The 16,403-nt window shown below is 38.0% G+C and overlaps 1 protein-coding gene across 6 annotated transcripts in view; it reads right to left on the bottom strand.

Annotated features, from left to right (window-relative positions):
• The window catches only part of PIK3R1 (phosphoinositide-3-kinase regulatory subunit 1), a 61,318-nt gene that overhangs the window by 19,211 nt on the left and 25,704 nt on the right, over window positions 1–16,403 (bottom strand). For 3 of the 6 annotated variants that reach the window (XM_076362446.1, XM_076362442.1, XM_076362445.1), the window contains exons 3-7: window positions 7,961–8,053; window positions 6,629–6,703; window positions 3,595–3,726; window positions 2,496–2,697; window positions 2,217–2,296 (exon numbers count right to left, since the gene is read on the bottom strand). In XM_076362446.1, coding sequence (XP_076218561.1) covers window positions 2,217–2,296; window positions 2,496–2,697; window positions 3,595–3,726; window positions 6,629–6,703; window positions 7,961–8,053 — 582 coding nt within the window. The other 3 variants (XM_076362449.1, XM_076362447.1, XM_076362448.1) reach the window with 3 other exon arrangements.

The raw sequence follows: 16,403 nt of genomic DNA, 5'->3' as shown, positions 1-16,403 counted from the left end.
AAGTTATCTTTTCTGGGAATCTTCCTTTTATTACAATGTCTCTAAACAATTTTTATGGAAAATCAAGCCACTACAAGCAATAATCTTGAAGATGATAATTCTGAAAAATACATCTTAGAGTCTTCTATGAGAACTACAAAAACAGAGCACTTCAGATGATCAGGTTACTGAATGATTTTGGTGTGGAAAACGGACTCGTGTCCTAATCCTGTAAACTTACATAACATTCTGTTAAGACTCAACTTTTGAAAATTATTCGAGCGCTTTACAGGCCTAAGAGCAGAGGCTAGCTAACCATAGACTACAAAGCTTGAAAATTTTTATCTGAGGGTTTTTTCAGCGTATTAATAGCTGTGCAAATGTTCTAATAAAAAACATTCCACTGCCCAGAATGGACTTTGAAATGCACAGGGAAGGAGTTCTATTTTTGTAACAGATCATATGAAAAATCCCAGGAGGACCCTCAAAATGAATTATTGCATTACAAAATATTAATTAATGCAGAAGCAATATTAACAACAAGCAGATGTTAGATTATAATTATTAATGTAGTGTCAAACCCTATAAATCTGATGAATAGAGCCACATTTCTTCAAGCGCCCTAATGATACTCTCAAGATGACTAGAATCCTTGTCCTCATTAGTAGTTCTAACATCAACACATTTCACTTTTATACTTTCCTCATATGAAGCAACTCAGGATGATATGCAACCAAGTGATCTCTAAAGTGCAACTTAAGAAACTCTCACTTTGAAACTTAAGAAACTCTCACTGTTGACCCTACCTTTGTAACCTCCCAATCAGTGCCTCTAGCCATATAAATTTACATACTCTAAAGCATTTGCAAACATATAATTTAAAAAAATACTATTAGCAAACTCTTTAGAATATTAGAGGATTCAATAATGTATTTTGCTTTTTAAGGCTTCTAACGGTGGCAAAGAAAATAAATCTTTTAACAATTAGCAGTTATTTGCTGATTCTTAGTAAAATAGGACAAATACTCATTAAAAGTTTGGACTCTCCTGGCTGTTATGAAGCATTAGGAAGAAAAATACACAGTGGTTCTGGAAATGCCTAACTATTTTGATAAAATTGAACAAAACCAAATAGGTATAAACTAGCTGAAAATAGATGTATAATAAAAGTTAGGGAAAGGTTCCTAACTAACAGAGCTGGCAAGGTTGGAAAAGCCTTCCGATCAAAGCAGTAGGAACAAAAATCTTAGGCATTTTAAATTAATCTTCATTAGTTGATGAAGGGGATTATACAATGCGCCCACCTGAAATATGAGAAATAAGGCATTTTTCTGCTGCTGTGTTCTAGCTCTTCAAATCTGAAGCAGCCCTACAAATCCTACTGCCATGAACTTTACTTCGTACTTTGAATAAAGAGGTGTGAGAGCTACAGCTTGCCCAATGTTCTGTTCACCATAGTCCTATCCTTTGTTTGGCTATTCTCTGTTAATAAGCTGTAAAATGAATTACTTTAAGCTAACATCTAAAGTCCCCCAGCATTAATAATTTCATTTGCACACAGTTAGCAACTCTGCCTTGCTCCGATCAAATACGTGATTTAAAAACAGGGATTTTTGCATAAATTAGAGGTGGGGTTTACTGTTTGTTGACTAAACTAGATGCTAACTCACAGAATCAATACAAGTATAATCTAACTTTCCTGAATGGGGTTTTAGTATTTTCCGTGTTGTTTATTGATATTGATAAATAATTCTTTTGAGTCTCTGGATTAAAAAATACATATATGTAAATAAAGGGGGAAACCTTACTTTCTTCTGATGATCTCTATGGGGTATTGTAGTTCTAAGAAAATTTGCCTGGGAGTAAAGTTAGAGTTAAATAAAATCTCCAGAATTTACCCCACCACCACCACGTATGATATGTATTCTATAGGTTTACAGGTCTTAAAAATTCACAAATTCCTATTCACTGTTTACTGAAAAAGAAATGAAAGTCCTAAGGCTGTACAAACTATGGGTACTAAAATGATTTTAATGAAAAAGACAATTTCTTATAAAACAAATGTTGCACACCACTATAGAACATATAAACAACTTCTACTTAGTTCTGTAATTATGCACTTTTGCAATAAGTTTGATTAAAAAAGAAAAACAACGCGCATTTACTGTCCTTAAATTGAATTTTAATATTTAAGAAAACAATGGTATATAACTTTTTAAATTAATAATAGTTTTTACCTGGTACAGGCTGTCTCTCATTCCATTCGCTTGTGATTAAAACCTCTAGGATTTTTATGTGGTGTTCAGTATTATCAGAGCTGCAAGAGATGGATTAGACAATAAGAACTAGGAAAAATGCAAAAGTTTACATTAGAATTATTCAAAAAACATTGGAAAAATTTACAACAACGCCCTCCACATTAGAAGTAAGGTCAGAAAATTAATTCATTAGACTTACTTTTGTATATAATTAACCCATATTTACTGTACAAAACATAATAAAGATGACCCACGTACCTTGCTATCTGGAATTTGAAAAGCAGAGGGCTGAAAACTTCAGCCAGAGACCTTGCATTCACGAGATTTTTGCTGGAGGCTTGACAAACTCTGAGGAGATGTTTGAGCAAGTACTGGAGTGTGAGCCAGTACTGGGGAGGTATATTTGGAGATCTGATGAGTTTCTTCAGCAACTGAGCGTATTCCTCTGAGCTCTGCACTTCTGCAAGCAAACAGATAAAAGGCTCTTGGTATCAGCACAGTAACATTCAACAAGTAAAATGAAACTATACGACTCCTTTGGAAGCATCAATTTTACAGCAAAAAAAAAAAAATTCTGTCCTTCATTAGTGCCCTAAGACTTCTTTCTTCTTTTGAAAACAGTGAAATGCTCAGGGAAGAATAAAGAACAAGTATTTAAAAGTCAAATGGAAACAGATATGCATTTTGGTAAAAACCACAATGTGTTCAGAGTGTACTGGTAGAAGTCTGTCTTGTGTTTAGCGTCACACATGATTGGGTAATTCTGAGATGCACTAGATAAGTCTCACAGGTGGTGTTCTAACTTTGAAGGTTACCAGTAACAATATCCTGTCCTGAGATATATAACAGAATACTTGGCCCACGTGCTGAAAGCCTGTAAGCCGTACTTATTTGAAATGACCACTGTAGATGATGAATCTTACATGCATGTATTTCTCACTTCATAATCTGCAACTCCCAACATACTGCAGAACACCGTAACCTCTAACACATTTACTTTGTCAGCACTGATAAAAAGTTAAAAATTAGCTTTCTGCATACAGATAAATCCTTGATTTCCCCCCCCAGTTTTTCTATAGTCATGCTACTTACTAAAATGAAGAGAACTGTGTTATCCCTTATATTTTCCAATATGTTTACCTAAATAGGTAAGTAAATAATGCATGTCTAGATCTGAATTGAAACAGCTTTCAACAAAGGTTGTGAAGGTATATATATTTTCTGAGATGCTGCCAGGTTGTGCAGAATCTTCCCTGTTCACCCAGAATCTTCCCTGGGTGACAGCTGGACCACTGGACATTCGGAATCCTAATAAAAGCTTTTTTGTTTGACATTTGAAATAATGTGATAATCATACCTTGAGCTACAGAAATCATGTCACTGTAAACAGCTGCTGGAATGATGGGATTTGGCAGGTCCAAGAGATACCTCTTGAGAGCCTCTGATAAAGTGTGCACATCAAATGTCTCTAAATCCAATGAAGAGGCATCTAAAAGGAAAGAGCAACATCCTTTTTAGACATTAGAAACTGGAAAAAAACCACAGGCTCATGATATTAGGGCTTTATACCAAGCCAAAACTGCTAACTTAGGACACCAAGAAGCATCTCTGAGATGAAAAACATACAGTGCTCAAGACCATGCCCAAGCCTTTGGCATGTGATGAACCAAATGGCTTCCACAGCTGTATGTGGCCTTCTGTCATATACAGTGCAGGGCTGAACTCAGAATAACGGTAGTGACTTGCTGCATGTTGGCAATATTATGGAACATCAGAATATTTTTAACAGGTCTCTGTTTTCCCGGTAAATATTTTGTGTAAGAAGTATGAATCGAGGGTTTGGGCAAATGCAGCTTCTCTACTGGTAACTACTTCTATTATGACTGGAAGTTTGATTAACAACTTGGGGCTCCAAGTCTGTAAATATTTATGTGAGTGAGTCAAAACAAATATACACGTGCAGAACTGGGTGCTTGGTGTTTTATGCAGCTGTTCGGATTTATCTTGTAAAACCTGATATCCTTCCAGGATAGTTATGACTTGGGCTAAGGTTTGGGAGTGTCACATAAAGGACTACTTGTTAGCATTGGAGCAAGGAATATCAGCATCAAAAATAAAAATAGGAAAATACAGAAACGCTTACTTAGCGCAAGCAAGGTTAGGGTTCATCTTAAAACATGGAACTCTGGCACAGTAAAGTCTAAACGTTTACAAAGATCTACATTTGGTACAAGAATTTAGACGTGCTAATGCTGACCAATGTTCTAGGCTAGCCAAGTCCCCTGTAAAATAACTCCTGAATCTATCTGGCCAGTTTAAATCAAATTCAGCAGGGAGGGAGAGGAATCAGATATGCGGTGTGTCTACATGTACTGTGAAAAAAGGCAGTCAAGAGGGGATAGTGAGAAACTTAGTGCTCCTCCATCTCCTTTCTATTTTCCCCAAAGGAAAGCTTGCAGTATGAGCTCAATTCTTATCAGACACCAAAGAATTTACATCAGAAAAAAGACACTATGGCTCAGATGACAAAAAACTTTCAGTGTGGGTATGAGTTCTACAAGAGCAATTATGTGTCAGAGAATCCAAGCACAAATTCATAAGAAATAGTTTTCATTAGTTTTGTTGCTCCCAGGATGTTTTTTATTTCATAAGCCAAGTTAAATCCTGGTTCTTTCAGTGTTGACCCATTCTCTGAAGTATATCCCAAACTATTATAATGAATACATGAGTAAGAATAAACTTGTGGTATTCTGCAACTCTTTGGGTGTAATGTCATAAACAGACCTGAACTATTCCATCTGCCGAGCTGGCCAGATGCAAGTCAGCTTTGATTTTGGCGCTAGATAGCACTGTATTGAAGCTAACAGGCAGTTATGCAATTAATATGGAGAGCATTTTAACCGTAAGCAGAACAGCACACTAGGGCAGTTCACAACTTTTGAGATCAAAGCCAACTTTGCTCTCTGAATTAGCACTCTGCTAATTCAAAGAGAGTAGGCGGAGGAGATGAGATCTGTCTGTATCCATGTATCTGGACACCCACTGCACCGGGTCTGTCCTGGAAGATTCTGATCCTATCTTAAAGAGAACTCAGAAAGATACACTGTTACTAAAGGGTAAAGTCCTGCTTTCTTTTCTCAAACCTAATTACATTTTAAATAACAATACATGTAAACCACAAGTTTTTGATCTCAGGAGATAGATGAACCTTCCATAAAAGTACACCTCAGTTTAAAGACTTAAAAAGGAATTCAGATAAATTAAGAGATACATTCACATTGGTGCCACAGAAAATCTGGATTTATCTAGACTGAAAAATATAATTACAATACTAAAAATATGGCTTAGGCTGCTAGCACCATGTGCATATCTCCTCTCCCTGCTTGCTGCACTTACACTTCTTCACTCCCACCACAATCAGCAGAGGACAGGATGCTCTTTTGATTTGAAGGAACAGACAACTCATAGTATCATCTCTTGTTCATTTTGTTAATATTTGCAATTACTAAAAATGAAGAGAGCTAATTCACAGTTTGAGTTGGCTTCCTTTGTCCCTTTGGCAACGTGGCATGTAACCAGTTTCATTTTCTAGCCCTTGTATTTTTGTGCTCTTTTATGCAAGTGGAAGCTCACACCCCACATTGCACCCCAACTTGCAAAGTCATGGTCAAGCAACTCCTCCTACAGTATCTCCTGGTCTCTCATAGTGCAACTGAGTGTTGCCAAGCCAGTATATTCTGACCTGAAGTAGAAATAAAGAGTACCAAAAAGAGAAGGAAATATATTTCAGGAAACTTGAACAGCTGTGTGGTGTTAGTGGTGTAGCTGCATTTTACTGTCCAAAACCTGAGAACCCAGCCTACTGCAGCAACATTAATTCAATTCTCTCTTTCCCGTCCAGCATCATCTCTGTAGCAGGCAGGGAATGTGCAGCTATTGCCTCTCCACCTACTGGACCAAAAAAATGCACACACAGAACTGTATGTAAACAAATGGCCATTTGTTTACAAAATAATAACCTGCAGCCTTACAGGAGTAGTTATCTTCATCTTGCTTCTGAACAAAACACCTTGTTTTTCTCTGTACAGCTAGATTGTCAGTCCTTGAACAAGCAAGTGACCAAGAAACGATTAAAATAATTATTCTTAGAAAAAAACGTGCAGTGAAGCCATGAAAAAAAGACAACCTGTAAAAGTGAAAAATACCTTTCATATTAAGTGTAAAAGTTAGAAACCTTTTTTACTTATATTTAATTTCTTTACTTATGTCTTTTTGATATTATATTATTCAGAACCAGCACATATATATAAGCTGAGTAGGGGAACAAAGAGAAGAGGAGCGGTCTGACCACAAAATCTGTCTAGTGCTTTAAGGAAGAGAACTGTACTTACCACATTCAAGAATTTGTCTTAATTCTGCTGAGCTGCTTGAGCCTTGTGTTCCATACAAAGTTGAGCACTCCAGACCTTCAGAACAAAATCGATGGGATACATTAATATTCCAGTGACTGTTGCCATGACACAACATACTTCTGTTTTCTTCAAATTATACAGTATAAATTAGCAACATTCTCCCACCACCATCCACCTATCACACTACGGAATGTGATTGCTTTTTAAGGCTGTAAGACACCTCTTTGTACATGCAAACTGCTGGGTCTGCAGAAACAGCTGGCCAAGGAAGATCAGAGATGCCAGCAGTCCCACGTATTCTGTACAACTCTCCATGGGCTGGCTGTAGAAGGCCAGGACTAGGAAACAGATTCACATACCCCAGGGAAGAAAACAGCGTGCAGGAGCAACACGGGAGCAACATCTTCCTTTACACTCTACATGCCAGCTGGAAACACTAGGTCTTTCAGGTGGAGAAGCGTGCAGTGGAAGCAGTGGTTGCTTATGCAAATTGTTGCTAAATACTGGCCCTTCTCATTGATACTAGCAAGATCCTACTCATTCAGGAAAGGCTTATGCTCTCTTAAAGTGTCAGAGCAGTATGTGAGAACCTATGTCCCCAAGGACAGCAGCCTGAGTCTGATCAGGATACCACTTGTCCTCTCGCTCCCTGGCTGTAAGGCCACTGAATGAGCAGGACCCACTAAGCTGCTCCTTACCTCATCAGGACTACGAAGGTGACATCACAGGAAGAGTCAGGAGGAGAGAAACAGGGCAAAAGAGGCAAGACATAGCACAAGAAAGGGGAAAGCCTCCAAAGGGTGGAGAGACATCAATATGGGAAAGCAGGAGAGCAAAAAAAAATAACACTGGCTGGTTCAGCATACAGCAGCAAAAAAGAACTGGCTCCTGAAGCATAAAACCAGTTCTTGTAACTTTGTCATACTTAATTCTACTTTTTCCTGCTTTGGGGCAAAACATTACTTGTTTGGCTGTGTATCCAATTCAATGTTATGATGGCATTTCCGTTAACCAACTTAAGGTGCTTATCAGTTAGAAAAAACAAAGCAATACCAAACCCTTCTCCCTTACCTTTCAATAATACTTTTAGTTGAGTTATTAAATGTCATTTGAGGTAAGCTTTGGTTTTGCTTCTACAGTCCAAGTAGCCTCTACTGAGCAGAAACCAATGCAATAAACCTTAAATGAGATTACTTTATATCTCATTACTTTAGCAGCTCTAGAAAGAGGATATGCCAGCTCTGGATCTGATTCTGCAGTCTTGGCTCACATATGTAACAAAAAACCTTGGTACATCATTCTTCAGCCTACCTTTCTTTTCAATTGCCTCCACTATCTTGATAAGAATTGGTGGAGCAACATCAGGAGGTGCAAACTGCTCCGTAAGATCTGGAAGTGAAAAAGCTGTAAAAGAAAAAGAAGAAAAATAAGCCAAGCTACAGCTGAATGCAATTTCTGTTTATTAAAGTCATGACATATAATGCAACCAGTTAATTTTTAAGTATGGAACAAACATCCCAATTGTCAGGCCTAAACAAGAACACTCCACAAGTAATCAGAAAGCTGAATAAAATTGATTACAATTGCATTTTTATAGCATTTTCTTTTAGGGACCTCAGTCAGTCCTAGAATCACTCTCCATATTGCCTAGGAAAAGATAACACAGTAAAAGTTTGCAGTCTATGGATGGGCAGAAATACAATGCAAGGAAGAAAAGAAAATATCTTTTGGTCTGAAACATTTACATCCCGTGTGCACCAGATGAGGGAGCTAAACACATCACCATCTGGGAGTTTCTGATTTCCTGGGTAAAACAGACTTACAAAGGCCTGAAATTACAGCAGAAACAAGTATTTCACACTCATACACAAGTTTAATAACTTCTGTTTGCTTTCAATTTTCAAGCATAATGCTATTAACAGTATAGTTTTTTTGAAGGAAGAATTTTCTTTTCTACAATGACTGGTTAAGAATAAATAGCAGTATAATCAGAAAGGGACATTTTGCAGATTCAAACAAACCTGCATACAGATTTTATACAAAGTCAGTTTTCACGCAATCTAGTTTCTTCATGGAGAGAACATACTATATAAAGGAATGTTCTGGCTCTGTGATGTGAGGGATGATCTATCCCTAAATGCACTACTTTTGCCAAAAGAGTAATTCAAAAGTTTTAGAGCAGTCCTGTTTAACTCTTGGAAAGCAAAAACATTTATATAAAGATATTATTAAACTACTGCCAGAAACATCTGGCATAGTTTGATGGATTATGACTGATAAACAAAGCTTAATCACTGAAGTAAAAGCTGCCAGTTGCCTAAGCAATGGTGATCTCTGCCCAATTAAACTCACCATGGACAAATAGAGAGCAATTCTTAAACGCACATGCACCTATGTGCCTGCATGCTTATGTATACATACATGCACACACATACACACACCGTATTTCTAGAAGACTGAAACTGAACAAAATTATGAGGATAACTAAGTAGAAGGACAAAAAGAAAGAAAAACACAACAGCAAAATATGAATAGAGTGTTTTTAATTAAAAACTTTGAGATAGCCAAAAAATTAAATATACCACAATGAGAAAGAGAAAGCAGACCATTTTGGCTGAGAATTCACCCTATTTGGAAGCAACAATTATATAACTTCCTAAAATGCAAATAATTTCAAAGTGTTAAGACAGCAAGGAAGGTACAGAAGTTTGGAAGTGCAGAAAACTGAGGAGAGAAATGAAGGACAATAAATAATAATTATTTATGAACTAGTAATGGAAGTGGAGCATACTGGGACACTGAGACATGTCCCTTGCAAAAAGAAGCAGAATGATGGTATGATAATGATGGAATACTTTCCAGTCCATTCATAACTGAGAAGGACATTAGAAAAACATCTGTTAGTGATAACAGTTTAACTTCGGAGGCCCAGAAAATGAGCATTCAGGAGTCCCAAAAGAGTTGCCTAAGCAGATCTCTGGCCTGCTGACGTTACTTTTTAATGACTCGTGGAAAATCAGAGCAATTCATGGGGATCAAAAAAGTTCTAGTGCCCGATCCGCACTCTGAAAGTACAAGTAAGTTGACTACATGCTAGTTACATTATCAATCCCGGGCAAAATAAAGGAAAACCTGATACTAGACTTGTATGATAAAGCAATAAAAGAGAGCACTGCAACTAAGGATTGTCTGCATAGCTTTTTAGAGGATAGGTTCTGTTAAAAACCCACACTACTTCTTTCCCTGGTGGCACCACAGTTAGCTGAGAAATGCAAATGAGTAGACATAATAAATTCTAAAGTTTTGTCAGATAGTTGACTTAGTATAACACCGTGATTAAAAGCTAAATTTAAAAAAAGCACATGTTATATAGGTGTAGCTGACCAGCTGATCTCCAAGTATAGTTATTAAAGCAGAACAAGCTACTCAGGGAAGGAATGGACTTTTCAATTCTTTTTCAAACCACTTTCAGGTTCCATCAGAACACCTCTTTTAGCTTAACATCACATGTGCTTTATCAAACACAAGTTGGGCTCAAATGGAAGATGCTGCACTCCAAGCAGCCTCTGCTGAGGCATGCTGAAATATGGACCATTTGATTTGTAATATTCAGATCAGATAGTTCCTTTCAACCCCAGACTATGAATCTGTCTCATGATGAGGGCAAATCTATTGAAAGAATAAATGAAAGATCAGATCAGAGTCATACCAAAGGGTATGCTATGAAAATACTCAAATTACGAGATACCAATAGATTCACAGAATGCTAAGGGCATAAAGTGCATCCCTTACATGGTAGCAGAGGAAGAACAGGTTTTAAGAACAGAGTTTACGTATTTTTACTTATGAGAGTAACTCCCTTAGGTAGCTAGTTACATTAAGTACCTTTCTCCCTCTTGCATAACAGCAATGAAATTGCATCATCTCTGAACAAATTGCTCATCTCATAATTCCAGCTGGAGGCAGCGTGCAGCAACAGTCAACAGTCTTAACTGAAACTGAGGAAAGAAAGGAGAGACAAAGAAGGAGAAATAGAGATAGAGGACGGAAGTCAAACCTGACAGACATTTGAAACATTTCAGGTGACAGCTCAGCAGTTTAGGGATGGTCCATCCAGGCTACTAAGCAGCAGAGAATGATACTTTCTCGCATTAACCAAACTGTGCCTTGAAATGATGGCAAGAGATACACTCAAGTACCTATAAACAAGGTGTATTTAGAAAAAGAACTCAATTTCCTACTAGATTTAGATTTTCTACATGAGGGATGAAGTCCAAGCAAAGGAAAAAGGAGAACGCAATGTCAGGGGAGGACTTCAGCTCATGGGTAGAAGCCCTTGCAGGGTGAAGAAAGACACTACAGAAAATGGTTTGTCTCCATGGGACATAAAGAATGGGGTGGATGTAGACCTTATCCAGATTATCTAAACAGAGAGTGTCTCTTCCTGCAACCTACCTGACGCTCCATGCTTTTCACCTACACTTTAAGCAGGATCTTAGCTTATAAACTAGGTTTGTATCATAATCTGTTACTGAATCTCTTTGCTGTACAGTATTCTTGGATCAATAATATTCTTAGGGAAAGTGAAAGGCTTTTGGAAGCTATGCATTTACCATTATATTTATGCAAAAATCTATAATGTCTACAGAACATATGTATGTAAAGCAAATGTCACACTGGTTAAAAGGAAAGATTTCCAACACTCCTCTGCTACCCTAAAATATGCAATTGGAAAAATACTAAAATTTTAGGAGTTCAGAGGATTTCTGATGCCTCTTCCTCCCTACAGCCCTTTTCTCCAAGTCTGGAAATTTCTATCTACCAGAGACATTACTGAACTTTTAGATATGAAGAGAGCCTTTAAAATAATGACATTCTATTCCATAAATACATAAACTGTAAAATACTTGTGTATTTGACTGAAAACTTAGGATATTCACCTCTCTTAATACTATATGCACACTCTGGTGAGTATAAGCTCTACAGCAAAAAGACACAAACACACACACAATGGCAGGTACAAAACCTGCAGTTACCTTCAATGCAGCAGTGACAGAAGAATACATCTAAGTCACACAGGTATAGTGCTCAGCAACATTGAAAAAAACATTCACTTCATCAGCATGTAGGAGATGGCATTAACAAATCAAAATCACTTAACCTCCCACCTGTTCTAGGATTTCCTACGCATTGCGCCATCTCCAATATAATTAACTCACAGCATCATACTGACTTGTACTTTAAACTCCCCAACTTTTATACAAAATAGAAAATTATGTTCAGTTAAAGGCGAAAGGCCTCACGAAACACACATCTGTTGGAAAAAAAAGAATTAACAGTACTTATAGAACTGAAGCCAGTTTATAACATTTGCACAGAAGACAGCCAAGTTTGGGAACAGTGCCCTTCAATTTCAAAATGCTGAGAGGAAATGGCAGAGGCTAAACTGAAGAAAACTACACCTAATTTTGAAAAAAAAAAACAATTTGACTCCCAGAGCTAGAAAACAAGATATCCTTGAAGAAGTCCTGATTCTAGATTAGGTGTTCCAGAAGAAAACTCAGCATGCGTATTAAGATCTACAGAGGAAAAGGAAAACTTTTCAGGTAGGTGAGTTTTAGTAAAAGAGAAGAGAACAAAAGCCCACATGCAATCTGCATTTAGTACCTGATTTCAAAAGTATCTTTTGCTTTGAAGCATGCTGTAGCACAGCACAGAGGTTTGGAGAACCAAATCCACTCTTAAGAATCTGAGCAACTTTGTAGATCCCTTTGCTACAATCCGGTATCAGTTTTTCACTTAAAGCAATCATTTTTTCCCCCAAATTCCGGTAATTTTTTTGAAATTCCACGGTCTCCAAAATATTAAGGTTCCGAAAAGCTGTCATACAGTTTTCGTGTCTTCTTTCTAGCCACAAGTCTGGTAGTGGGTCTCCAGATAGTAAGGAAGCTTCTGATAACACATGATAAAAGCTGGATTTTCCACTAGCTCTATTTTTACCTTGCCACAGTGAGAACCAATGAGATGAACCACAAGCCAGCATTCGCTCCAATCTGCAAACTCTTCCCTCTCCCTGATACAGACAGGCCTAAACAGCTCTAAGGCAACGGCACCATGTGGGAAATGAGAGCATACCTTACGTTCGAGGGTTGCCAACACAGCTACAAAGTGCAAGATGAAACCAGCACACAGCTGCACCTTTTGGAAGGGTTCTCAGTAAAAAGAGTTATTTTAGAGTTAGTACCTGGCAACGACAAGTGGAAATTTAAAGCTGCAATTTGACTTCAAATGCTTCTGAGCCAAATCTTTCATTACTACTAGAAGAAGAATGAAAATTAGTATTAAAAAAAAAAGAATATAACTTAAAATGTAACTACACACCATAGAAAGCAGTTTAATTTCTAAATATTTTACAGGAACTATATACCAACATTATTTGAATTTAGCTTTGAGTCAAGATTACTCCATGCACGTTCTTCTTTTTTCAGAAATGGCATTTAAGTTTGTGCATACATATTGCATTTGATGACAACACAGCTCTACATAAACGTCTAATATTTGAGAGCTCAGGTCTTAAGATGATCATAACTGGCTTATGTGCATGCAGATATACTCTTTATGCATGCAACTATCCACTAACATAGCGAATTGTGCATTCATAGATGTACACATATCCTTGTTTGAAAGTCATACAACATGTCCAAGTGTGAATGGTTTGACCAGCACTGAAATTAACTATAATAAACATAAGCATATTAATTAATGCAGAATAAGAAATGCAAAAGTAAGGGTCATTGTCAAGCAAGTTGTAATAATGCCTCCAACAAGATTAGCCAGCAAACTATAAAGAAACAATGGCTGATCAAGCACCTAAAATACTTTTGCCAGTGGTACCATCAGTGGCACAATGCAAGACAAGTTGTGGACAATGGAGGTTTATCCACAAGTTCAACACTCATGCTTGCTATTGAAAATTCTGGGAAACGTGGGAGCTTGCTTTCTTGATTGAAATGCTGATATTTCAGCAGTTGTGTACTCTACTAGGTATGGGAAATGGAATTCAAAAAATGTTCCACTATTATCACCCATCTTCCCTGAAATAGAATCTGAATTTCAATAAGGATCTATAATGGCTGAATTAAATCACTTGTCAGTATATGATGTCAAATTCAAGTGAAGATGCATTGGAAACGAGGGCAGTTTGGCATTCCTGCACAGCCTTTAAGGCAGTGGTATGAATTGAGGCAGTCCCATGTACTCCTGTGTGCTGACTGCTAGCGACCCCCAGACCAAAGACAGCAGTGGTTCAGGAGACTGCACTGAGAACACACCAAAAGCCATGCCTGTGGAAACACGAGTTCAGATCCTGTAACAGTGGAAGTGTAACCAGGAGGTACCTCCACACGGATGACGGCACAGCCCAATGCTTCTCACAGCCCTGTGGTGGCAGCTGGTCCAGATGCAGAGTCTCAGCCATCGTGGCCCCCTCAGCACCTGCTTTCATCAGCTGGGGAAGAAAGGCTACTTGAGCCTCAAAACCCGTCACAGAGTGAAACAACTCTTACTGACACAAAACTCCTAACTTTTAGTGAGAGGGCATTTCATCATCCATTATATGTTTCTTTATAGACTTAAGAAGCAGAAAGTTCCTGCAGAAACTTTTGGTAGAACAGTATGAAAGATTAAAAAAACCCTAAACCCTATGGAGAAAGTTTCCACAAAGATCTGTGCTTCGGCTTCAATGCCAGACCAAGGCACAAAAAGATGAGTCTGGCATTACAAATAAATACCAGAGAGAAATTAACTGAGATTTGAGGATCATAACCTTGCCTTGCCATTTGCAATTTCAGAGAGCCTAATTGCATTTACCAAAAGAACAGGCAGAGTGTTCAGAACTGCCCAACTGCTATTAGCAAAAGGTTTTCACTGGGCAAGGATGAAAGACAAGAAGGTGAGAGCGAAGACAAAGAAGTTGATGTCACTGTGTGTCTCTGATAAATCGAGGACTGCAATAGATAGTAAATTCAGCTGCAACTGTTGGAAGAGAAAAATACCTCTCCTTAGACCATACTGACCTGAGATAATTTAGATTGGCTATAGTTAATTCTCCTAGAGACTGAAAGCATCACTGAAAGCAGCAGGAGTAAGAGCTGTTCAGCGCTCAACCACCTTCTCCAGTACTGGTTTCATTAGAAGATTTTTAAAAGACAGCACTATTCATGGAAAAATATGAAAGAGATTTAAGATTCAGTGAATTTGACACATCATTACAAGTGGCTTAATAAGTTTGTCTACTATTACTTGTCTTTTATTTTTATCAGGTGTCGTCAATCGGGCAGACTGCAGACTCAGAATACCACAGAAGCCTTGGCAGTCAAAGGAGACTAGATCCAGGAGAAATGAAGAGAGGTGAAGACTATCCCAGCACTAGAAAAAGGAATGGTCTGGCCCACCAACACTATCAGCCTTTAGGCTCACAAGAAGCCCATTTTTATGAAGGCAGAAAAATGTCTGTGAGTCAAGATTTATTGTGATATGAATGACCCCAGAGCTATGAAAAGGAATAGGGAAATGATGCCTGCTGGTGACCTTACATGACTGGAGTACAACTGGGAAGCTGGATTGAAATACTGCCAATTCTAAAATCCTTCAGTACTATGTGGCCAACACAGTCTACTTCTTCCATCGGTCAGTAGGTGTTGGGCATGAACTAGAGTACGAAGTGACAACTTCATTCAGATGTTCTCTGTTAATGGTACACTGAAGATTTTAGCCACAGAAGGAAATACAGATCTGTACTGAAAAACTGGTTTATCACATCAGCTGTCACTCCTCTTTCTCCTTTGTCTTCAATGGAGAAACACCTGAATAAAGCAGAACACCCTTCCCAGGGCATCTCAATGACAACATTTAACCCTCATGGATAAACAGTACTCTGTTAATATGCTTCTGGACTTCAAATAGCTTTTTAAAGCATCCATATTTCTGCTGTGATCCTACATCAGTAGTACAGAGTGACAAGAACTTTTCCAAGGGGCTTATTCCAAAGGATGATGACTGCAGGAGTTCTCACCTGCATGACCTTCTGAACTCCAGTCAGTCCCAGCACACCACCCAAAACACAAAGCCAGCACTTCCAGAATCATCTGCGTGAGGTAGGTACTGACAACATCACCTATAAGCTTGAAAAAGGGGCATTTCAAACTGACTTTTGTAGAAAAATGTACACAACTTGTTGTAATATATGTGGCACTTAACAGAATAAGGCCAGGCAGTCATTTTTCCAGGAGGACAAATGTATGTATATTATGACTGGGCCATTTATAGTCCAACCCACTAAATCTAGGAGAGTCAGAATAAAAACTGAGTGTTACTTCATTTTATCCTGGCTACACATAATATGTGGAAAAAGACATAGTCACCTGTATAAATCAATGCCGTAACTGAGACAAGTCAAATACTTTGCCTAGATACTTTCCAGGGTTATCAGCACATATATGCAAGCAATGATCTGATTGATAAAATATCATGTGCACAGTGATTACACAGGAAGTTTGCGGGGCTGGGAGAACTAATTACTCTCTTCATCCCCATTTATAAAGTTGCACCAGCTGCACTCTCAGGGCTAAGGAGAATAGGGGCAACTATGGGAACAGAAGGGGAACAAGCCCAGGCAAATACAGATTAGCGCAAGAAAATAATCTATAAACAATAGATGGCAGAACTAGATGGAACAAAGCTTTGATTTGATATA

This window comes from Aptenodytes patagonicus, chromosome Z (genome assembly GCF_965638725.1).
Source record: "Aptenodytes patagonicus chromosome Z, bAptPat1.pri.cur, whole genome shotgun sequence".
NCBI classification, from domain to species: domain Eukaryota; kingdom Metazoa; phylum Chordata; class Aves; order Sphenisciformes; family Spheniscidae; genus Aptenodytes; species Aptenodytes patagonicus.
The sequence above is the reverse complement of the archived record's forward strand: the minus strand, read 5'-3'. Positions and strand labels throughout refer to the sequence as shown.